Here is a 25,939-nt window from a genome sequence, read left to right on the forward strand (position 1 = left end):
AAAAACACCAGCAAAATACAAAACCCGGCCACTTTTAACAAAAAAAAAAAACACTAAAAAGGCAGAGCACGCGCGCCAGCAAACACCAACACGGACGAAGTCCAGAACATGTCCAGAAACATACCTATTCATGTTTGTCATTATTGTCTATGACAGCTGTTGTTGTCAATGTCTATTAATATGAGTAATATAATAAATAGTCTATGGTCATGGTCTTCGATATCCGTTATTAGTCTGTGGGTCTGTGATTTTTGGTTTTGACAATTGACATTTTAATCATTTCACACAAACAAAATTATTTTTGCGTTAGGAATTTATTTTTATTGTATTTCATTTCCAAGAATCGCTACGAAATGAAAGTGCCCCAAAATCAAACGCTATAGGACAAGTAAATTGTGGCGAGCGACGAAAAAGAGTGACAAAATGATAGGTTTGAACGCTGTGCCATTGAGTGCACTCAGTGGCGAATCTCGAAATTTGCTATCTGAACGTTTAAATCCAAGAAAAGTGCTGCCTATTCGTAGCCACGATGGAATAACTAGACACAGGTATTTATATTTTACAGTGATAACCTTTTAAACTCCGTTAGCTGCGATATTTTTCAATTGACTTACGAGATTTCTCAGTCTTAAGAATCTGTTATATGATTGTATTTTCTAGTCTTCATTGACTCGCACAACAATCTTTGCAATGTGTTTGTATGTACTACTTGTAAGATTTATATATTACATATTATAATTTATAAGATATGTACCTACATAAAATATTATTGAAATAGTACCTGTTTGTACTAATGTCTATGTCTATATATCAGCGTCGTGAGCCCTCATTGTTGAGGGTCGTGACCCCCATCGATTAATCAGAACGGTAGGGTTTTGTTTGTAACTATAAAAGAAACACCCGCCATTGTCTTAGTTAAGTGGATAAGTCTATTATTTCATGCAATTTCATCCATCTATGGACCCAGATATTTTTTCCATTACAAGCTAGCCTTTGGCTGCGTCCCACCTGCTGGTAAGTGATGGTGCAGTCTAAGATGGAAGCAAAGACATGGTAGTTTTATTAGATCCATTCCTTTTATGGATTTCTATGCCACATTGTACTGAAATGCTGAATAGCTTGGTGGTAGGAACAGCTTGGCTGGCAGAATGGAATTTTGTTCCATATCAACTAACAATGCTGAAGTAAATAACTAACGGTTTATTTCTTGGAATCTGGGTATAAGTAAAACTGACATTCATTGAGTCACCTTACACATTCAACCAGATCCTGGTGTGCAAATTTTTAGTAAATCTTACCTATATTAAAATTATTCTGGTTCACAAAGAAATTAAAAAGTTAAACATTAATTGTACTATAATATTATACTATACTATAATTTTAGAGATTGGCGAGGCGTTGCATCCCTTGTACCCATATCCGCAGAAGTAGCGGCCAGCATCAATGGGGTTCAGGACCAAATGAGCAAAGTCTTGGGCATATGGATAAGCAAAAACGATGGAACAGCAAACTTTAGCCGTCTGTTGGATATTCTACAGTTGTTGGACAGATATGATGTATGTGAAGACTTGTTAGAACTGGCACGGGACAACAGACTTTTCAGTAAGATTTCGTTTGATTTGATACTACATATCTAACCAGCTCAAGCTAATAGGCTCAGTTAACCCATTCAAGAATAGATTGATGACAAGGTGTTTTATGCATGAGTATAATTAAAGACATGGACAAGGACAAGTGACATAGGTTACTTTTTATCTCAGTAAATGACGGAGTACCCACAGGAATTTTAATAAACAAAATCCATGCAAACAAAGTTGGGGCCATTAGCTGTTATGAATAATTATATTGTAGAGATGTTTGAGGAAAAAGTTCAAGAAACAATATTAGGCCATTATTTTGAATAAGGTGTAGCAATCATTGAATGAATATAATAATATTATGATGTCATAATTATTATATTGCTTTTCATTTTTATTTTTGTTTTTATGCTGTATTATTCAATAAAAATAATGCAGTTTTGATGTAAAATCACTAGCTTTATCACCCCTATTATAAATGTGAAAGTGTTATTAGTTGCTTTGTTGGTTTATTGATTTGTTGGTTTATTGGTTTGTCTGTTTTGTTTTGTTTTGTTTTTGTTTATTAAGCACACAATACAGATAATGACAATAATAATACAATATTACAATAAAGCCATGAAAAAAAAAAACTAGCCACTCTCCAAAAAAAAGTGTGTACATATGCAGTCAATAACATAATGGATGTGTCGCTTAGAACAGCTATACACAAAAAACTAAAATTTTAGAAAACTAGAAAACAGAACTAAACAATACCAAAAATCGAAAATAAATTAATTGTATCGTAACATTTAAACTTAAGTAAATAACTTAACCTAAAAACTAAGACATTAGTAGAACTATTGAGATATTATTATATATTATTTAGAGCATCACAGCTTCGGACAGATTTAATAAACACAGTAGCTTTGCTATTAAATATATCAATATCGTTAGTGGAGACCAACTCATTATAAAATCTACACATTCTAACTATTGGGTTAAAAAAGGAGGTATTATTTTTATATAAGTTGAGAGAAAACGTCTTACAATTCCCCGGATAGCGACTCCGATATCTAATATTAATGTCAATCAAAGACAGTAGCACAGGAGAATCAATATGTGAGTGCAGGATCTTATATAAGTATGCCAGCAATGAAATGTCTCTGCGCACTCTTAAGGAATCAACCTTGTAATACTGTAACCTACGGGAATAACTATTCAGAGAACGATACCGACCATTTCGCCAAGCCAAAGTTCTGAGGCAGCGTCGTTGAACTCGCTCAATGCGGTCTGAATGAATTTTATAAAAAGGTGACCAGATTACAGATGCATATTCAACTACGCTCCTTACGAAACAGTTATATATGATTAGCAAGGTATTTGGATTTTTGAAGTCTGCAGTGTTCCTTAACACAAAGCCAAGCATTTGATTACCTTTTTTAATTATATGGTCATAATGATCCCGAAATGTGAGTTTACTGTCCATGAGTACACCCAGATCCTTTACCAAGTTCCTACGTTCTAGTGTACATTGGTCCACCTTGTACTCATATAGAATGCTATGTTTTTTGGAAGAGAAAGTTATTACTTGGCATTTATTGGCGTTTAGTGTCATATGGTTCTTAAAGCACCATTCCGTCACCCTATGCAAATCATTTTGTAGAGCTACACACTGTTCAATGCTTGTGACCTCACTGAAAATTTTTAAATCATCAGCATATAAAAGACATTCATTGCTTATAGCTTTCTTAATATCATTTATAAAAATAATAAACAGAAGAGGTCCAAGATGCGAGCCCTGCGGTACGCCAGACGGAACAAGAGCAGCAGCTGAGAGATATCCCTTCAAAGCAACGATTTGGCTGCGTCTCGTGAGATAAGACTTTATCCATCTGAGCAAATTACCATGGATACCATGTGCAGCAAGTTTTAAACACAACAGTTCATGATTCACGCGATCAAAAGCCTTCGAAAAATCTGTGTAAATAGTATCAACTTGCTTAGTTTTTGCAAATGCTTTACAAATATAATTCTTAAAGATTAAAAGATTACTAACGGTAGACCTATTCCTGCAGAATCCGTGCTGTTCAATGCATATATCTGGCTTGACATGGCTGTATAAAGCATCATACACAAAGCATTCAAATACCTTTGCTATACATGAAAGCAGACTTATAGGGCGATAGTTTTCACAATTGTTTTTATCTCCCGACTTAAATACAGGAATTACATAGGCCGTTTTCCAAGCTGTTGGAAAAATGCCAGTATTAAGTGATTCGTTGAATATAATACTGAGTGGCATAGACAGTTCATTAGCACATAATTTTATAAAGTGTGACGGTAATCCATCTGGACCGGTGCTTTTGTTGCCATCCAATTGATGTAGCTTTTTGCTAACCTGCTTTCGATTTATTTTTAAGTCAGATAGCACTGAATTATTGGTATTGGCGATACTTGGATCTAGGTCAATATAAGAAGTAGTACTATGAGTATACACAGAGTTAAAGAAAGCAGCAAATAAGTCACAAATTTCCCCCCCGTCACTTGCAGATTCGCCATTATAGGTCATAGTATCAGGAACATAGTTGACATTCTTTTTGGCATTAAGGTATCTCCAAAATGTTTTAGGATTTTCTTTTAAAGATTCTTCTGCATTGCTGGTGAAATTAGCATAGCATTTAGTCATAAGTCTCTTGCACCTAGCTCTAAGCATGCTAAACGTATCATAGTCACGCGGATTATTGAATTTTTTATAACGTAAATGATATTGGCGCTTTTCTTCAATACAGCGAATCAGCGGATAATTATACCAAATAGGATAATCTAAAGTAGGATCCTTGGAAAATGGCGTATGGCGTAGGATTATTTTGTTCACTATATTATAAAAAACACTCACCATTTCATCTGGACTTTTATTGGACAACCTCGCTTCCCAATTAATATTGCTTAGTTCCTTTTTAATTTCTACGTAATTACCCTTATGAAAGTTGAGACGCTTAGCACCAATATTATGTTTCAACTGTCGCCTGTTTATACCACTATCGATATCTACATCTACCTCAAATGGAGGATGATGATCATCAGGACTTATTAAGGGTTCTGTATCCGCAAGTGAACAATTCAATTGACGTGAAAGCACCAAGTCGAGGATTCTACCATTCTTGTTGACTAAATAATTATGTTGCTTAAGATTACATAGAGCCATGGAGTCGATCAGAAGCGAGGCTTTAGTATCCCGAGGATCTTTTGGAATTACAGTAGAATTTTGATTACTCTTAGACCACGTAATATTTGGAGTATTTAAATCGCCAATTATAAGAAATGGAATGTTAATATTGTTGTTATCCATCATTATTTTATAACAATTCTCATAGAAGTCCGATAACACGCTAGAATTAAAGTAAGGTGGAAGGTAACATGTACACAGATGTATTTGGTAAGTGCTGACTAGAGGATTAGGCATAATGGTTATCCACAATTCTTCAAATTGACTCTCCCATGCGTACCGTCTTAGATAACCTATCCCTTTTTTGATGGCAACTAGTACTCCACCCCCGCTGATTTTCGTATTACTACTAGTATGCCTATCACGTCGGAACACAATATACCTGTTATCGACCAATTCATCAGAGAAAACACCACAATCAATGTTGGTCTCCGTTAGACATATAATATCATAATCATTGTTGCTTATATTTAAAAGTAATTCCTTCGTTTTAGTCCTTAGACCGTTGACATTTTGATAGTATATATTCATTATTAAAAAATCACTAATTCATTTAAGTTACCAAATAAAATAAACTAAACGACTGATACTAAAACTATTCCTTCAATCATGCTGCAACAGAGCAACGGAACAACATGATTTTTGTTTGGACAAAGTTAAAGACTTGGAGAGTGACATATAGGCTACTTTTTATCCCAGAAAATTAAAGAGTTCCAACAGGATTTTTGCTAATCTAAATCCATGCGGACAAAGTCGAGGGCATCAGCCCACTTCATCACTTCACTGTGGCTCAACTAATATTAACAGGGAAGTAAATAATTACATACCCATGAGAACTTTAGAATATAAAAATACTGGTTAAATGCAATATTGTGTTTAAGTCATACTTTTCGAGTTTTGTGGACACAAACATACAAAAGCTGAATTTTTATGTATAAAGAATTTGTAGATATGTAGTTGCTACTGAGTTATTCATTTAGTTCGGTTCCATACAATTAACTTGTGTCAACCAGCTTTTTTAAATAAAGTATATTTTTGTTCAGAGTTTTACAGGCCCTAAAAAGGATTTTTTTATGTATGTACTTATTATTAACTCCCTTTGTTATCTAAATCTTAATAATTTTATTTATAAAGTTTTAATTTGGTTTTTATATCTAATCAATTTGGGTTTCCTAAATTGTTTTCTTGAACTTTTGCCCCTGACATATCAACAGTTACAAAAAAAAACATGTACTGATTGATAAAATGAGTACTTTGTTAATTATATTAAGTAAATTAAAAATTAGATGACTAATTTACTATAGATACCAATTATGAAAGTATGCTATGAATTTGATGTACCATCATGGTAGCAGAGCATTTTCATATCACAGTATTTGATATTTGTGCATATATGTAGCAATACTTGCAGCAGATTGCATATTTAATACATAAGCATATTTCAAAAACTTGCTGAACATTGATACTTAGAAGTAGTGATTAAGAGTTCAGTCTTCTATTCGCAGGGTCGTAGGTTTGATTCTTTTTGGAATTATGTGCATTTTAATATTTAAATATTTAATGGTGAAGAAAAGTATTGTGAGGAAACCTACATGCCTGAAAGTTCTCCATAATGTTCTCAAAGGTGTGAGAAGTCTGCAAATTCACACTTGGCGAGCATGGTGGACTATGGCCAAACCCTTCTTATTCTGGATGAGCCCATGCTCAGTAGTGAGCCAGCAATGGGTTGATAATGACGGGGTGATATTGATCCTTATTACCACTATTTTTTATATGTACAGTTAATGGAGGAGCATATAATATTATAATATTACAGAGCTATTATAAAAAAGCTTCAGTACTAATTTTTATGGTACTAAGTCCTACACTGGTCAAAATTAGTGCTTTCATTTGAGATTGTAGTTAAGTATTATAGGTATGGCACATAACTGAGGAGTCTCCTGCGGTAGTAGAGCGATGCGGGAGCAGTGACAATTGTCACGTTGAGGGATCATCACAACCCTCCCTCACTCCTCTACTAATGCAGGAACCCACTAAGTTCTGCATTATGCCTATAACTTGTCAAAGAATAAAAAAGATTTCATCTGTTACAGAACAAGAGAATCACAATGACAATAATCAGATAGTGATTGCAATTGATGGGTCTGATGAGAACATAATCACATATGACGACAAACTGTTTGGGACTCCTCAACGGTACCATGCATATGTGTTGTACGCTAAAGAGGACAAGATCTTTGTTGAAGAGCTACTTACAAGGATGAGGAGTGAAGGGTTTAAGGTAATTTTAGGTGATATTCCTCTGCAAAAAACCAATTTGTCTATATAAAGTTTTATTATTCCTAGTTTCCCAAATGCTCTTCAATATTTGTGAAAATAGGATAAAGGGTTTTAGTAATTCCTTTTAGTACTAAAACCCTTTGTGAGTCTTGACCAACGATTTTCCTTTATTCATCTCTTATCTTTTACTCGTCCACAACCTTTCCAATTTTCTGTAGATCTTGCACACAATTCCCAAATATAACCTGTACAAAATATGTAGGCCTGTGCCAGTGAAGGTTGCAGTATAAGTGACCAGCAAGAGAAAAAACTTAATTGAAAATCTTGGATGGTTGAAACTGGGTTCTTTCATTTTAGTCTGCAATTCGAATGAACCTATTTGTTCTAGGTATTATTTTTAGTTTTAAAATTATGTTCCAGCTGTGCACGGAAGAAGATTTGCTGCCGGGCCACGCGACGGAATTCGAGCCGGTATCGAGGCTCATATCGGAGCGTTGTCGCTACATTGTGTTGGTGTACTCGCCAGACTTCCTCCTGAGTCCCGCCATTGCGTTCTACATGAACCTCGCGCAGGCCGACGCTATCAGTGAGTTCTTTACCTTATCCATTGTCTTTAAGTTGTTTTTACATTATATACTGAACAGGGAACATATCATAATTGTCTCTTGTGGGATTGCAGACAAGAAGCAGAGCAAGATAATCCCTCTCATGTACCGCGAGTGTGTGCTGCCGCGTCACCTGGCGTACTACCACAACCTGCGCTACCCGCACCCGCAGAATGGCCTACGACCCCCGTACAACTTTTGGGAGCGCCTGTCCAACTCGCTGCGTATCGTCGACCGACCCAGGTGAGCTGCACCCACTACAGCACTCTGCGCTACCCGCATCCTGCGCTACCTGCACCCACAAAACCGCCTACGGCCCCTGTACAAGTTCTGGGAGCGCCTGTCCAACTCGCTGCGCATCGCCGACCGACCCAGGTGAGCTGCAACCACTACAGCACTCTGCGAGCCGCACCCTGCGCTACCTGCACCCACAGAACGGCTTAAACCCCCCTACAACATCAGGGTTCGTCTGTGCAACTCGCTGCGCTTCGTCGACCTACTCTGGTAAGCTGCACCCAGTACCCTGCGCTACCCGCACCTATAGAATGTTAGGTATGTAATCTAAAGTACAGCTAGTTGTATCAGGAGAGATTTGGTTAATTGATAACTTTCCCCGCTAAAACCTCAATGGCCACCCTATAGCTAATGAATAGATCAATGTGAGTAAAAATAAATAATTTAAGCATTGAATAAATTGTTCAAATTAAGTCCTTCACAGGCAAAACAACTTTGTCCACTGAAAACTGATAGTTAAGATGTCGGTCTTCTAATCAGTAGGTCGGAGGTACGATCTCAGACACGAACGCCTTAACTTTCGGAGTTATGTGTTTTACTTTTAAGCAATTAAATATCACTTGCTTTAATGGTGAAGCGAAACATCGTCACGTCGGAAACACCTGCACGCCTGACACTTCTCCATAGTGTTCTCGAAGGTGTGTGAACTCTGCCAATCCGCACTTCTCATTCTGAGAGGAAACCGTATCAGTGGGCCGGCGATAGGTTGATCATGATGATGATGATGATGATGATGATTACAGTTGAGAATGTTTGGATTTGATTGCTAGAGTATTGGTACCTCGGGAAGACGGAAACAATGCATACGAGGATGACAGACATCAAAGATTTGCGCGAGAGACGCTGCCTTGGATAGTGGCCTTGCGGAGTGACTAAACGACGATCGCGATAGTTTTGTTAAGTAGAGTATGTAATTTTGACTATTTGTTGCAATCGAATTACGCATGGTGTCTTTACATTGGGGTTTTCATTAGTAGATCGGCTTTTACCAAGCATCGTCGCATGCATCTATTCTTTGGCTTAAAGTAAAAATTCTAAATTGTGGCTATCCAGTAAAGATGAGAAACATCAGAGAACAACCAGATCACAGAACCAAATCTCTCCAGAAGTGTATGAGTTTTTAGAACTTTTTGGTAGGAGCAGAATTTGGCCTAAGCCCTTCTCATTCTGAGAGGTGACCCGTACTCAGTAGTGGCCCGGCATGGGTTGAACATGATGGTGTTGATGACAATTATAAATATTTGGATTTGATTGCTAGAGTATGGGCACCTCGGGAAGATGACAACCAACGTGAAAGAGTCTGGGGATGCTGCCTTGGATAGTAGCCTTACCAAAGAACTGAATGAAGATCACGATAGTTTTGTTGAATAGAGTATGTAATTTTGACTATTTCTTGGGTTCGAATCATGCATGTCGCCTTTAAAATTGTACGCTATCGGTCTATCTATTATCAGGGGGCACGGCAGTGCCCCCGCCAAGACGAGCCAAACGGCGGCCGGGGCGCTACGTACCTTTTTCTCGAAGTGTTTCGCCGTATTTTCGACCCGTCATAACTTCGGTCTGGATGACGCTAGAAAGCTGAAATTTTCAGTATAAGGTGTCCTCAGCAAATTTACCAAATATACCAAGTATCAAATATCTAGCTTTTATGGTTACAGATTTATTGATACCTAAAATACGCCGATTTCGTCCCTCACTGATGATCATCAAAACCTCTACTCAAAACCTCTAAGGTACTTCCCGAAGTCCTAGAAGACTGAAATTTGGTATGTAGACTAGAAATTGACTACAAACTACAGGAAAATTAAGAAATTGGAAATGCCCCCCCTCTACGCCTCTTATGGGTGAAGCAAATCTGCAAATTCTGTCGCTAGAATGCTGATATTTTCAGGATAAGATGTCCTTGGCAGATTTATTAAACGCATTGAGTATCAATTGTCTAGCTTTTATAGTTTCAGATTTATTGACAGTCAAAACTTCTAGTCTGTAATTCTAGGGTACTTCCCGAAGTCCTAGGAGACTGAAATTTGGTATGTACACTAGAAATTGCATACAAACTACAGGAAAATTAAGAAATTCAAAATTTTCCCCCTCCACTCCCACGTAGGGGGGAAGCAAATTATTTGTAAAGTCTATCGCTAGAATGCTGATATTTTCAGGATAATATATCCTTGACAGACTTATCAAACGTACCAAGTATCAATTGTCTACCTGTTATGGTTTCAGATTTATTGCCATTCAAAACCCCTCTAGTCAAAAGTTCTAAAGTACTTCCCTAAGTCCTAGAAGACTCAAATTTGGTATGTAGGCTAGGGATTTCATTCAAACAACAGGAAAATAAAGTTTTCCCAGTCTGTACATTTAAAAAATGTGTTTCCTGAAGTCCTAAAAGACTGAAATTTGATATATCTGCTTTAAAATTGAGTTGCAAGATTCCACCCAAACCAACATAGTTACATACATTGCAAGTGGAATAAAAGCTTTTAAAAAAAGAGGTAACGATAGAGAGCGGGCCATGAAAATGATGTAGGTACCTACAAAAAATAGATCCAAAAAAAAAAAAATCTAGGGCACCTGCCAAAAAGAAATGAAATCCCACCAAAAACATTTCATGTAAAATGTTGCCAAGACTCACAAGTTCATAATGCTTTCACTGTTAAAAAGTTATGAGATCTCTAGTAGAGCCAAGCCCCTAGCTGAGCTTAGAATTGCGCTGCCCATGGGACCTATCCCAAGTCCAAAGTATATAGCTCTTAAATGCTCTTGAGTATATCACATTTATAACAATAAAGAACAAATAACTCTACTTACAAGCTCTGATTTTACAAACCCAAAATCTTGGTTAAAAAAGTACGGCTTGGCCGTTTAATGTTCGTAAAACTATTACATGACATAACATATTATATTAAGGTCATAAGGAATAGTTTGTTCGACAATTACTAATTTGTATTATACTTCATGATTGTCGCACAAGCTATTCCGGGCTTAAATGTCATATCAGATAAAAGTACCACGAACATTAAACGGCCAAGCCGTCCTTTTTTAACCAAGATTTAGGGTTTGTAAAATCAGAGCTTGTAAGTAGAGTTATTTGTTCTTTATTGTTATAAATGTGATATACTCAAGAGCATTTAAGAGCTATATACTTTGGACTTGGGATAGGTCCCATGGGCAGCGCAATTCTAAGCTCAGCTAGGGGCTTGGCTCTACTAGAGATCTCATAACTTTTTAACAGTGAAAGCATTATGAACTTGTGAGTCTTGGCAACATTTTACATGAAATGTTTTTGGTGGGATAAATATCTTACGGCTGGGCTCACATGATTAGTTGGAGTAAGTCCGTCTAGTTTCGAACCCGTCCGTGGTCTTTTTCAAAAAGAACTTTTCGATCTTCCGACGGTTCTTGCAGGCATCGTCAGCGTAGTCTAGGCATGCGGAACTAATGATGTCCTGTCTATCCCAAGGATGATGAATGACATTGTCTTAGCATTAAAAGCGGTTTCCATACTCATGAGGGCAGCATCCATCCATTGTGTGATTTAAAAAACATAAGTTCATGTGTTTAGTACATAAATTTTGAGAATGAACTCGCTGTAGTTGTTCTGTTTCAACAGCCATGTCAAAAGTATTGTTATATAGTTATTAGTTATATAGTTAGTCGTGAGCGTTTTCAAAATTTATGCCTTATTCTATTTAGGTGTATGCCCATATTTAAAGTTTTTATAAAATACAATTTAATTGATAACACTACTCATTTTGTTTCCAGATCAAACAGCACAGAAACAACACATTCAAAAATAAAAATAGTTGAAGAATCAAACACGCAGAACATGTCAAATGGGTATCAAGTGTCACAAGCGAACGGGTACAAGAACCACCTGGCCCTCCCGGAGATACCCAAGGAATCATCCTCTCTGATAGACCTGCGCTCAACACATATAGAGATACCTTCCATACATTCCTTCGAAACTAAATCCTTGAGCAGTTCCAGCACGAGTGAGGTCAAGAAGAAGAAATATGGAGCCATCAGGAAGTTCATCAACACTTTTCGGGGAAAGAAAGAGAAGAAGGCGATTGCTGTAGAAAATTAAACCGAAAATCGCAAACAGGAAGTGAACGAATTTGTGCCCGTAATTTTTTTAATTAATAAAATAGCGAGCAAACTAGCAGGCGGGTCACCTGATGTTAAGTGATTACCGTCGCCGATGAACATTTGCACCAAAGGTACCGCAGATACGTTGCCGGCCTTTCAGGAATTTTTCATATGAAAATATTATTTTTAAGTAATCATCTTCATGACCCGAAGAGCGATCCTCTAGAATGAAGAAGGTTTTAAGCCATAGTCCACTATGCTGATCTAGTGCGGGTTGGCAGACTTCACACATTCTGGAGAACTCTCAGGCATGCATGGTTCATCACGATGTTTTCCTACACTGTTAAAGTAAAAGAGTAAAGTAACAAGTGTATTTACCCTTAAGTTAATAACTATTTTAAGGCATACTCATAATAATTGTAATTTAAATTGCTCAGAACAACGATTTCGGCACCTTCTTTCATTAAAGTAAGTATATTATGTAAAGTTAGGTCTAAAATCTAGATTAGGGTTGACCTTCACACATCTGTTAACCACATTAAAGTATTCTTTTATATTTTTATGCCAAGAAGTAACAATTAAGGTCGACTATATTCGAAATTTTGTAACTATTTATCTGTTGATAATATTACAGATATACAATTATTATGGTTATAGAAATAGTAAAAGAAAGATAATTTCAAATAAACTTTTACAAGTACTATACCATAATAGGAATATCCATTAATGAATAAAATATAGTATAAGAACAAAAAATACTTTTAATTTTAAACTTGATTGTCTGTGGTAATCAGGGCATGACATTGATAAGTAGTCTGTTCTTTTAGTTTCTGACACCAATAAAATAAGTATGGTAGTTTCTCAAAGAAAACCTACTGTTTGCAAAATGTTTCTTTGAAATAAAGTTAGAATTTTCTAGGAGAACAGACTATATAACTCATACCAGTAAAAAAACAAATCGAAAATAGCTGCATAAATAATTCCCTTTCACTTACACATTGTAACTTGTATAATGTGTGAGTGAGACGGAATGATTAGCGCTGCTGTTTCGATTCTTTTTTCTTTATTGGCACGAGTATTACGCGGGTTCTTGTTCCGTCGCGTCTATCGAAAACTAGTTTTTAAGTTTTTTTTGAATGGTTCTTATTCGGTTGTATAAAACCAAAATGTAAACTAAAAAAACACAGATCTAAAATGAGTGCCATACTTTTCACAATGCATTATGTGAAAGAGTAGGACACTATTTTCAAAAAAAACGAAATTAACAGGTTTAATTGAAGAGCTCTTGGAACTCAAAATATGATGAATCGCTTTCGATCAAAGGGTCAATAGAATAAAATTAAGATATTTTTATGTTAGATTTTTTTTAAAGATTCGATTTACAATTTTATAACTAAGCCATGTATAAAAGTATTTGCAGACCCGTGCATCAATACACAAGAAAAATCGGTCAGGTGCGAGTCGGCCTCGCACACAGAGGGTTCCGTAGAGTTCCTTTTTTCCTTTTGAGATAAGGAATCCTAAAAATTGGCTCAAGTCACTTGAGGCTATCGAAAGTGCCTTGTGCTGATTGGACACTGCCAAAAACCATAAATCAAGAGAAGAAACCTGTCAATTTAGATTGGTCCAGAGATTTGTATACAACCGATTTAGCACCATGATGTAATTAAAATGTATATAATATTTTTATATAAGTAGTTCATGAGTTCTCAAACAAGACGCAAGGTTACCTATTGATTTTTTAGAAATCTAAAAATACCACAAAGAATTTATCCAAGGTGCTTCCAAACAGGCAATATAACGTTCAAATTGTTTACTATTGTAAACAGTATTTTGTTGATTCTATGTTTTGTATAAGACGTACTGTTTTATAGGCTGTTAAATTTTAAAGACTTACAAAATGAAATTATTATGTTAAATATTTTAATAAAATCTTGTCAGAATTATTCTTGTTTTACTTAATTTTCCAGACCCTACATCACCATCTAGTTAAGATCTATCTATAAAATTTATACGTAATAAAATCAGGCCTCCAGGCAAAAAATATATAATTCACCAAAATCAAACAAAATCTTTTGTTCCAAAAAATTTTGGATATATTTGCGATAATATACTATTAATTTTATTCTAAATTCTGAGACACTTTTGGGCCATCTTTCCATTGGTCATTCCTTTCGGCCGTAAACCGATTTTGACGTAGAGATAGCTTTCATCCTGGAGACAGGACATCTGATGGAATTTTAAGCTTCATAAGAAAATTAAAAAAAAAAACTTCAACAAAATATAGTATTTATTATGGTATTATATTTATTTACAATAAATTTATTTTACAAATCCTAACGAAGGTATCACTGCCACAGCTGGCCAATAGCAGTTCCTTGCTCGTTTCAACCTCGTCAGCTCGTCTCGGCTTGAAGAATAAGCGCTTCACTGTTATATGGTGCGCCGTACTGGAACAAAAAACGGAAAAAATAAGAAGAGAAACTCCACACACAACTCTCTCCATTGCCCGCTGAGTGACAGCTTTTTATATACCATTGAATGTCAGTAAAAGCAAGTTGCACACCAATCAGTTAACTTTAAACCAAAAATTTATCTTTAAGGTGAAAACGACGGGCCTGCCGGCGAAATTCAAATTTAATTTGGTTTTTTGCAATTTGTAAACTAATACGACAAGGTACGCTTATGGTATTTTAATTGCGACAATGGCAGTATCTAATATTAATTTGTGGATTAGTCGATACTAGGATTAATTTCTTAAACTGGACCCTTTCAAGTAAAGATTTTTATATAAACCTGTGAGGATGATACTGCCATTATCGCAATTAAAATACCGTAAGCCTACGTTGTCGTATTAGTTTACAAATTGCGAAAAACCAAATTAAATTTGAATTTCGCGGGCAGGCCCGTCTCATGCCCCTTAAGGTCATAGGTCAAGGACGGTGGTGATGATCGGGTGCCGGATAGCTCTAATGAGCTATGACTTTTAATCTTAATCATAGAGTCATAGTTTAGTGGGTTGCACAAGTGCTTTTTATTGGTTTTCAAAAACAGACACAACAAGGTGATCCTATAAGGTTTCCGTTTTTCCTTTTGACTTACAGAACCCTAAAAACTTAGATAACCAAAAAATTAAATGATGGTACCTATTGTCTAGCTCATACAGCAAACTCCAAGTAAGGTCGAACTTGTATATCTTTATAATGCCGGTTTCTAAGCCCACTGCAAGTATTCTAACATCTGCCGGCATCGGCGCGAACGCTAGCGCGGTCACCGAGTTGGCTAATTCTAATGGTTTACCTGAAAGTATTAAAAAAATATACATCATGATGATCAACCCTTCGCCGGCTCACTACAGAGCACTGGGTTTTTCTCAGAGTGAGAAGAATTCGGCCACATAGCCACACTGGCCAAGTGCAAATTGGCAGAATTTTGACTCCTGAAAATAAAAGGCAAGCAAAATTTCATTCAAAAACGAAATATTCCTCCAAATGATGACGAAATTCATGACGTTTTGCCTCGACTCACACTCATTCGAGGAACCTCATTATTTCCTTACCCTCACAACTAAGAATACCAATTTCGAGGATCGTTCGAGTCATACCTTGAGGCTCCCTCGAGTGAGTTGGAGTCGAGGAGCTTTCGAGGTTGCGACTCAGAATATGGGTGTTAGACATACACCTTTGAGAAGATTATGGAGAACTTTCAGGCATGCAGGATTCCTCATGATGTTTTCCTTTAGCGTTAAAGCAAGTGATATTTAATTACTTAAAACGCACATACTCCAGAAAGTTAGAGGTGCGTATCGGGATCGAATCCCCGACCTCCGATTAGGAGGCGGACGTCCTAACCACTAGGCCATCACAGTTAAAAAGTATATGGTTCAGGTTAAAAGAATAATGTTGAAAATTGCGAACCGGCAGGATTTGAACCCACAAAATAACTGAGCACTGAGTCCGCACAAATTATTTTCAGAAAATTGATGCTTGGGTGGATTTAGGATTATAATAAAATCCAGTAGGAACTCTGTTTTTCGGGATAAAAAGCATCCTATATTCGTTTCCGGAATGCAAGCTATCTCTGTACCAAATTTCGTCAAAATCGGTCTTTTTATGTATCTAGGTATACTATAATATATGGTAGTAGACATCTAACATTTAACTTACCAAATAAACTGTAGTCTTTAAGCGAGGAGTCACTTGTTGTGTCGGTTTTAGACCATACGCATACCTAAAAAACAATAATCATTGTTTAGTTTGATCGATATCACTAATAGATATAATTTTTAGCGGCCGCCCTAGCGTAGTGTAAGCGATATAATCTTATTAGTGGGAGGTCCCGGGTTCGATTCCCGGCACGGGTTTAGAATTTTATAATGTCTTATTTATTAATAATGCCGCAATAAACGCGACATATAAACTCACCTTTCCATCTCTAGAGCCAGTACTAAATACACTGTTATCATGCGCCCACGCACAACACCAAATTATCCTCGTGTGTACTCCGTTCTTTTTGTCCGTACTGGCGGCTATGTTGAAGGAATTTGAACCCTCTGTCCTGAGGTATAAGGTCCATCTTCGATCTCGGGATACGGAGAGTAGTTGCTGGCTGTCCGGTGAGAACGCAAGCTGAGTGATCGTCAGTGTATGGGATATTAGTTTTTGGATTTGTTGCCAGGTTTTGGTTTCCCTGTTAAAATAAATTTATCATAAAACAAGTGTAAATTAAAAATTTATAACACCCCCGACGATCCAAAGTATCTGAGTTTTCCAAAACATCATTTTCAAATAAATAATAATGTATTTAGGCAACGTCCATCTTGACAGGTTGACATTTGTCTATTGACATAATATTATGAACCTAACGGTTATCTAACCTTCTTTTCTACAAGAAAACTAGAAAAGAGCTGATAACTCTTAAACGGCTGAACCAATTTTTTTAGATTATAGCTAAGAACACTCTCGATCAAGCCACCTTTCAAACAAAAAAAACTAAATTAAAATCGGTTCATTCGTTTAGGCGCTACGATGCCACAGACAGATACACAGACACACAGATACACACGTCAAACTTATAACACCCCTCTTTTTGGGTCGGGGGTTAAAAAATCAGAAAAATAATGTTCGCCTACGTGTTCGCGTATAGTTCATTTGATTGCATTTATACATAGTTCATTTGTACAACTGTTGTCAGCCCTTGCGCAAAGGTTTCTGGATCGATTTCCTAAAACTCGTAGTCTAAATATATTGGGATATTTCGTCGGAAGATATTTAGGTTACATTACTTATTTATTATTATTATTTAGTTACCACAAGAGCACGGCCGCGTGCTCCGCCGTGGTGGCTTTGCAGGCGGAGGCTATGAGACTGCCGTCAGCACTTGCGTCTACGCAGTACACCTCGTAGCCGTGGCCGTAAAGTTTGTGCACTTCCGGCCACAGAGTGTTCTGCATCAGAGTCTCTTCTGTTGGGGGCTCTGAAAGTTAAGGTTTTTTTTTTAATCTTTACTTTTAGAGATTATTCGCTTGGAGAATACGCCTCTCTATATAGCTACAGTATATATAGTGCATTCTAAATCAAAATTAATCAAAATTTAAATCTAGCTAATAATCACTTTATATGTAAAAGAAGGAATAGGATTGGCATCGAGAAAAAAAAAACAGTAGTTATTTGTTGTCTTTTCTCGATGCCAGTCCTAACCAACTGTAACAAATTGTGTGGTTACGAACCTATTTAAGCCGATCACTTTATTACTTGCCGTTCAAGATCTAAAACTAAGCCAGATATCGATTTATCTCTCCATTATCGATGCCCGAAAATAATATACTATATTATTTAGATGATGCCCGCGATTTCGTTGAAAAATTCTTTGGGAACTCTTCAATTAATTAGGGTTCCGTACCTCAAAAGGAAAAAAGGAACAGTTCAGGAAAATTCAAAAATTCTAAATATTTTTATTCAATAAAACTTAAACATGTACTTTGAATCGTCAAGTGCATCTACCACTGATTCGTTGTCTGTCTGTCTGTCTGACGTGTCCGAAAAAAAATTCGAAAACCGTGAATTTGTGGTTACATCACAAAAAAATAAATTAGTATTTTCAATTTTGTGGCTGTAATCGTATCCCGACGGTTCCTGCTGATTTCCGTCACTGACACCATCACCGAGTCCAGGCATGCGGAGGTAATGTGTCCTGTCCCATGGATGATAATCAAATATTAGCATACCAGAAGTGAAACTCAATAAAAATATAAGAATACAATACAATATAAATACAACCCTTATTGCTCGATTAAGGCATTAAACAAATTGATATAATACGTCCGCACGCTAAGATCGACCGAACAAAAGGCAGGTAGGCAATTAGGTTACCGCCCCACTTCTGATATGCTAATACAAAGCATCTGATGAGTGGAGACCCTTTGAAAAAGGACACTGGAAACGCCAAAACTAAGGCAAATCGCTTTAGTATTTTGTTTATCATAACTTACCATGTAGTTCCATGGGCACAAAGTATCCATCGTTGTCGTCGTCTGGTTTGCCATTTTCCTGTGCGCTGAACACTGCCTTGTTGGACAATCCTAAAGACGGCACTGCAGCTCCCTCGGGACCTGGGGGCAAAATATTATGCTGAAACTATAAAATAAGTTATATCACTATAAAAAGAATAACCTAACCCATAGGTACAACTTATTGCTTACGTGTTAAGTTTTATTTTAGAATAAATATTTTTATTCAAACCAAGTTTGTGATCTGACTTTCTTACTATTCTATATCAATGTCCATTAAAAAAATAATTCTCTTATTTTCAAGGATTTTCGGGGGAAATTGATATTCATTTTCAAAAAGCCTGGATAGTGTTCCTTCAATTTTGCTGACAACAGAGTTAAAAGTTGATAGAACTTTTCATACGTTCATTTTCCTCCTGCGATAAAGTATTTTATAGATTTGCATGGAAAATTCTAGAAGGTGCAAGCAACAACTTACCCTTTACATCATCTGCAGCGAGGGTCTCGCCCGTTATATTGTGGAAGTTGCGTGTAAAGTTGTGTGGTGCTTGGAACACCCGCAACACTTTCTCCTCCGCGGCGGAGACGAAGGTGGTGGGCGACACGAGAGCTATGGCCGCCATGTCGTAGCCGTGGACTTGGGGACGGGCTATTTCGTGCCACTGTGTGCCGCTGCCTGAAAAAAAAAACTTATCAAGTGCGTGTGACACAATACACTATTACCTTACACTCCTTACAGGTACAAAATGCTCTCAAATGACGTGCAAAATGTTTTATAATACTGGCGTGAATTATTAATAGTACAAGTCGTGTGAGTATAGCAGCGGATAGTTAAACCGTTAGTAAGAATACATCTGCGCCAGAAATGGTGGGCGATTTTAAGTTTTGTAAAAATCCTCTTTCCATAAACATTCTCTCTGATTTTCCGGGATAAAGGTAACCTATTGTATACCTCTGTACCGATCGGAATCGGTTAAATGGATAGGCCGTGAAAAGCTAGCTGACAGACAGTAACGTATAAATAATATTAGTATGAAGTATGGAGTACTACCGTCATATTATCGTATTGTCTTACCGTCAGCTCTCAGCCAGGGCGCGTGTAGCCTCGTGGTCTGGTCGAGGGACACACTCACGAGGTATCGACCTTTGGATTCCCAGCGGATGTCTTCCACTTCGCTGAAGTGACCGCCCACCACTACGCTGGGTTGCCATTGCTTTGACTCCTAAAAAAAGTAAAAAAAAAACAATGCTAAATGCATTGTTTTTTTGCACCTTTATTATGTGTGTGTGTCTGTCTGTTACTTTTTCACAGCTTATACGTTTAAACGATTTTAATGGGTACAGAGTTGAGTTACAACCCAGGAACGAACATAAGCTACTTTTATTCCGAAAAATAACACCTTAAATTTAAATTGTCCATCTTCCCACAGGAAGATGGACAATTTAAATTTAACCAATTTTGACGAAATTTGGTGCAGATTTAGCTTATATTTTGGACAAGGACATGGGTTACTTTTGGTCCCATAAAATTAAAGAGTTCCCACGGGATTTTTAAAACGTTAATCCACAGGGACAAAGTCGCGGGCGTCATCTAATAAAACTTTATATCAATTATGTCTTACTTTATCATATTTCCATATATGCAGAGATCCATTGTACCCGTGGCCCAGAAACGCGTCAGGACCGAACCGACTGCCATAGAAGCCCAGCCCGTTCCCCCCCACTTCCCCCACTCGGACGGTCTCCACCCACGCGCCGCCGCGGCTCTCTGGTTGCCATATTATGAGGGTCTTGTCGAGGGAGGATGAAAGGAGGCGGTAGATGGGCTGATTCGTTTCTGGAAAAACAGCTATTATTATTATTAGCTTGAAGTCTTTCTGGTCGTCATCGATCCAATCTAAGACGCTAAAGAGTGTGCGAGCGAGAATAGTCACTCGCATTGCTTCGTGTTAGAAAGAGAAAATCAAGTTAAAAGCAAACGATTGTTAGCGCGAAAATTGAAAAATCATGATTTCACCAAATAAAGATCTCAATATACAAAAGGAAAAGTTGACTGACTGATTGGTCTATCAACGCACAGCTCAAATTACTGGACGTATTGGGCCGAAAGGCATAGAGTTACTATGACGTAGGCTGAGCGCACTTTGACTTTGCTCTTAAGACACTGTTAAAACGAGACTGCACTATACTGCTGGCATAAATCTGTCTCGTTTCAACTGAAACTTAAATCTAAGCAAAGTGAAAGTGTGCTCTATAGATTTAAACTGTAGTCGTAGACATCCACTAAGAAAGGATTTTTGAAAATTCAAACCTTAAGGGGTGTCAGTATCATAGTCACGGGCATAAGCTTGTGTGGCAATAATGCCCATTACCACTTACCATCATCAACAGTGGTCTGCCACTGCACCCCGTACACCCAGCCCTCATGCCCCGCCAACACAGCATCCAGTTTGACTGACCACTTCACTTGGTATGCCTCAAACACCTTCTGTTCCACCTTGATGCCTGTCACTGGTTCATCCTCGTACCGCTGGATCTTCCACAGGCGTATGTATGTGTCTTGTGAGGCTGATGCTAGTATTAATGTGTTATCATCTGTAAGATTCAAACAGCTAAAATAAACCAATTATACTTGGTAGTATAGAAATAGTTCTTGACCATTGGTGCACTTTCCAAGTCATATAAACCATATGGATTTTTTTGATATTACTATAATAATATCTCATAGGTACTGTAATACAAGTTTGCTCATGATGCACTTGGCCAGCATGACTATGAGAATTAGCATTATCAACATAAAAAATTCCTTACCAACATTCAAAACATCAAGGCCTCTCACCCAATCCTCATGCCCTGTCAACATGTGAACCCTGTGATACTGACTATCCCCCTGCTCAACAAATATGTGCACCTTGTGGTCATCTAGAGCACAGAACAGTATGGGCTTGTTGACTGAGGACAGCACATAGCTGTGCAGCGTCAGGGCCAGACCTGAGTGCAGGTTGATTTTCTGTTTCAGTGTTGTTGTACCTGTAAAAAATGGAATTATAAATGAGAGAAAATCCTTAGTTTACTACGTTGAGCATAATTTTAAGATTTTTCTTAGTTTACTGTAGTGAAAGACACTTGATTTAAAGCAGTCTATACAAACGTTTATAGTTACTGACTCATCTCATCTTATTTTAAGTTAAGAAAATATACATAGCAAGACTAAGTGTGCAAAACAAGTGGTTTTAGAATGTAGAAAGAAAAGCATGTTTAAAATTCAGATTGGACTACAAGAATGGCACACACCATACTCTTCATAAAAGGCAATTTTATTTTTTTAATGTGTGATTTACCATCTATCCTCTCCCAAACACACACACTAGAATCAATAGACCCAGTAAAAACCAATAGATTGTCCCCATCAACATATACTCCATGGCCACAAGTCACACCATCTTTATGTTCCACTAAACTACTTGAAACCTTCCAAAACCCATTGTCTAAGGTCCAGATAGCTGCCGTCTTGTCTGCGGAACATGATAAGAGTTCTGTGCAGGAGGTGTTAGGATTTTGGAGCCATTTTACTAAGTTTACTTTTGATTTGTGATGGCTGAGGACCGTGAGTGGGTCTTTGCCTTTGGCGTTCTGAAAAAAAGGATATTTTATGAAGTATATGTTTATGTATGGTTTATGTATCCAGGGTCATTAAATAAATAAATAAATAAAAATGTATTTATGTGCTTATATATTATTGTCCATACGAATATTACAAGCAAATTTAAATATTTGCACTTTAGTCTACACACGTTGAGTGCTTTAATAATATTTAAAAAAAAACATGATTTACCGTGTCGTAAATAACCACTGCATTGCAAGCGCCGAAACATATAAGACCAGCGTTGTTCCAATCCGCTATTTCTGGGGATCGGTTGCAAGCTGCTGATGTGTACACTTGATCCACTGATATTTTCATATTTTATTTTATAGATTTATAATTATTGCACTGTTTGTGAGACTATGTTCTTGTTTTGTTGTTTGTTGACAATTTTTAACTTTTTAGGTTATGTTTTTGACATTCTCTGCTCTGCTTGTCAAATTTTTTAGAAACCATAGACAAAAGATTAAAAAGTTACCAACATAGCCAGAGTAACTAAGGCCGTGACCACACATTAAGACCTTTTTTTTTTTTGAAAGATAGATTTAATACTTTATCTGTAGATTTCGGCGGGAAATCGATCAGTCAAAAAAACAACAGCTGGTCTGTGGTCAAAATAATAATTGCATTTTATGGACTTTAATTTTATTGAAAAAAGGATTTATTTTAAATTAATATGCCGGAAATTATGATACATGGCATTCCAGTGAATTTCCCTTTCGAGCCATACAATGTACAAAAGGTGTACATGGAAAAAGTGATTGAGAGCTTACAAAATAACACAAATGCGTTACTGGAGTCACCAACGGGAACCGGGAAGACCCTCAGCTTGCTGTGCTCCTCGCTGGCGTGGTTATTGGTGAAGAAGGCGCAGTTACAGATGAATGCTCAGCTGGGGAACTTCTCTGAGCATAGCGGTCTTAGTGGGAATCTTCGGGACAACCTCAATAAAGCGAGTGCGGGAAAAGGGAAGGATAATACGACTTGGGGTATGCCAAAAATTATTTATTCTTCGCGGACACATTCTCAGCTCACTCAAGCTATGCAAGAATTAAAAAGATCCAGCTATAGACATGTTAAAGCATCAGTGCTGGGTTCCAGAGACCAGATGTGTATTCACCCGGAAGTGTCTAAAGAAACCAACAATATGAATAAAGTACACATGTGCCAGTTAAAAGTGAAATCTCGTACTTGTCATTTTTACAACAACGTAGAATCTAAAAAGGATGACAGATCCGTAAAAGGTGATGAGATTCTAGATATAGAAGATTTAGTTAATGCAGGGAAGAAATTAAAATGCTGTCCATATTATTTGTCTAAAGAGCTCAAACAAGAAGCTGATATAGTTTTTATGCCTTACAATTATTTATTAGATCCAAAATCGAGAAAAGCAAATGGAGTTGAACTTTTGAATAACATAGTTATACTTGACGAGGCACATAATGTAGAGAAAATGTGTGAGGAGTCAGCTTCCTTACAAATAAGAACAACTGACGTTGCATTGTGTATTGATGAAATAACTCATGTCATGAAATCATTTGTTGATGGGGCCGATGAACAGATGGATGCAACCCTGGATACTAATCAGCCTAAAGACTTTACCTGTGATGACTTATGCATATTGAAAGAAATGATGCTGACTCTTGAAAAAGCTATAGATGAAATAAATGTGGGTACAGAAGGCATCACATTTCCTGGTGGTTTTATATTTGAGCTCCTCGCTAAAGCAGAAATTAGGGATCATAACCAGATGTCTGTGATTACTTTGATAGAAAATCTTATTCAATACCTGTCCACAGCAAGTGCATCTCCATTCCAGAGGAAAGGGAATGGATTACAAAAGATTGTTGATCTATTGAATGTAGTATTTAGTGGCACTACACATACTTATAAAGAAAGAGTAAAGCTATGTTACAAGGTTCATATTCAAATAGAAGATAAGAAGAATAACAAAAAGACAGATGGCTGGGGTGCACTCAAAACAGCAAGTAGTAAATCAGCTGAAAGAGTATTAAGTTACTGGTGCTTCAGTCCAGGTTTTGGCATGAAACTATTGCTAGATCAAAATGTCAGAAGTATTATTTTAACTAGTGGTACTTTGGCTCCTCTAAAACCTTTGATATCAGAGTTAGGCATTCCAATTGGTGTGCAGCTAGAAAACCCACATATCGTTAAATCGAACCAGATCTATGTCAAGATTATAAGTCAAGGTCCAGATGGTGTCCCATTGAATTCAAATTATCAAAACCGGGACAATCCTAAATACATTTCCTCTTTGGGTAGAACTATCCTAAGTTTTGCCAGAGTTATACCTGATGGCTTATTGGTCTTCTTCCCATCGTACCCTATTATGACCAAATGTCAAGAAATGTGGCAGGCTGAGGGTATCTGGTCGAGCATTTGCAAGATAAAGCCAATATTTGTAGAGCCACAGAGAAAAGACACTTTTAATACTATCATAAATGATTATTACAGCAACATAAGTGATCCAAGTACTAAAGGGGCTTGTTTCGTGGCAGTATGTAGAGGCAAAGTGTCAGAAGGCTTAGATTTTGCTGATATGAATGGAAGGGCTGTGATTATAACAGGGTTGCCATTCCCTCCTCTTAAAGATCCAAGAATAATATTGAAGAAGAAGTATCTTGAAGAGGTTAGAGCTACACAAAAGGAATATTTGTCTGGTGATGAATGGTATTCCTTAGAAGCCACTAGAGCAGTGAATCAAGCTATAGGACGAGTTATCAGGCATCAGAACGACTATGGAGCCATTCTACTCTGTGACACTAGGTTCAATAATCCAAAATTGAAGGGTCATTTATCTGCCTGGTTGAAGGACTACATTAACCTTTCCAACAAGTTTGGTGAGACAGTCGGGGAAATTTGCAGGTTTTTTAAAACTGCTGAAACATCTTTGCCAGCTCCTAAACTAAAACCTTTAATGCCACATGAAACAAATACCAACTACAATGAAAGCAGTACTGCTAGTTTAACAGGAGTTTCATTCCCAACAGCAAATGTGAGAAAAATTAATAAAAGTTCAAGTGAAAAGTCTGTCAATCAGTACCCAAACTCTAATGAAGTGTATGCAGATTTCTCAATGGACTTTTATAAGAATGCACAGTCATCATCTTATGTTAATGAGTTTAGGCCTAAAGAAACAAAGGATCTTTTTAGTGCATTAGACAGCTATTATAGCAATAATTCTAAACCAATAGCAACACAATCAGTGGTTACAATAGATAAGAGAAATGCAGAAGAATCTAACATCACTACAGTGCCAAAGAAAAAGAAGTTAAAAATCAAACCTTTTGGATTTGAAGAAAGTTTGAACAATACTGAAAAAAATGTGGATGCAGTTGAGGAAAGGGTAGCTCCAACATCTCTGATAGATTTTGTTAAAGAAGTGAAAACATTTTTGGGTCAAGACAACTATAAGAAATTTCAATCAGCAGTTTCTTCATATAAAAAAGAAGAAAATTATGATCTGTTCATCACTACACTGTCTGGTTTATTGGAAAACAGAAAATTATTTTATTTATTTAAAGGCATGAAAAGATTTTTAAAAGGATCCCATAAAAATAGTTTTCAAGAATACTGTGATAATGTTAAGTTTCAAAGTTGACATACATCTTTATAAATTTTTTCAAATAAAATTTAGAAACAAAATACATTTTAACGTTTGTGTATTGACTAATAAATAATAGGTATTATGTAAGAATAATAATGTTTTAA

General features: G+C 36.8%; 3 protein-coding genes across 4 annotated transcripts; 2 read left to right on the forward strand and 1 right to left on the reverse strand.

Annotated features, from left to right (window-relative positions):
* Positions 1-256: 256 nt before the first annotated feature.
* LOC123881062 (myeloid differentiation primary response protein MyD88-like) lies at positions 257-14,002 on the forward strand. Of its 2 annotated transcripts, XM_045929622.1 has the most exons (7): positions 257-548; positions 1,385-1,602; positions 6,879-7,066; positions 7,486-7,651; positions 7,745-7,913; positions 8,735-8,870; positions 11,730-11,864. In XM_045929622.1, the coding sequence occupies exons 1-6, from the start codon at positions 424-426 to the stop codon at positions 8,838-8,840; spliced, it is 972 nt and encodes a 323-aa protein (XP_045785578.1). In that variant the 5' UTR covers positions 257-423; the 3' UTR covers positions 8,841-8,870; positions 11,730-11,864. The 2 variants fall into 2 exon arrangements, with proteins under 2 accessions (XP_045785578.1, XP_045785577.1); XM_045929621.1 differs by lacking the exon at positions 8,735-8,870 and having other exon boundaries at positions 11,730-14,002.
* Positions 14,003-14,328: 326 nt separating this feature from the next.
* LOC123881052 (probable elongator complex protein 2) lies at positions 14,329-22,624 on the reverse strand. The gene is made up of 13 exons (XM_045929600.1): positions 22,400-22,624; positions 21,906-22,197; positions 21,376-21,594; positions 20,944-21,159; positions 20,187-20,401; positions 19,640-19,787; positions 19,043-19,240; positions 18,547-18,666; positions 17,366-17,531; positions 16,481-16,745; positions 16,223-16,286; positions 15,203-15,356; positions 14,329-14,506 (listed from the first exon to the last, which is right to left on the reverse strand). The coding sequence occupies exons 1-13, from the start codon at positions 22,523-22,525 to the stop codon at positions 14,368-14,370; spliced, it is 2,322 nt and encodes a 773-aa protein (XP_045785556.1). The 5' UTR covers positions 22,526-22,624; the 3' UTR covers positions 14,329-14,367.
* A 176-nt stretch (positions 22,625-22,800) lies between these two features.
* LOC123881048 (regulator of telomere elongation helicase 1 homolog) lies at positions 22,801-25,921 on the forward strand. Its single transcript, XM_045929593.1, has one exon. It carries the CDS (start codon positions 22,884-22,886, stop codon positions 25,827-25,829), a length of 2,946 nt encoding a protein of 981 aa, XP_045785549.1. The 5' UTR covers positions 22,801-22,883; the 3' UTR covers positions 25,830-25,921.
* The last annotated feature ends 18 nt before the right edge of the window (positions 25,922-25,939 follow it).

The sequence above is a fragment of the Maniola jurtina genome, chromosome 3, assembly GCF_905333055.1.
Source record: "Maniola jurtina chromosome 3, ilManJurt1.1, whole genome shotgun sequence".
Classification (NCBI taxonomy): Eukaryota; Metazoa; Arthropoda; class Insecta; order Lepidoptera; family Nymphalidae; genus Maniola; species Maniola jurtina.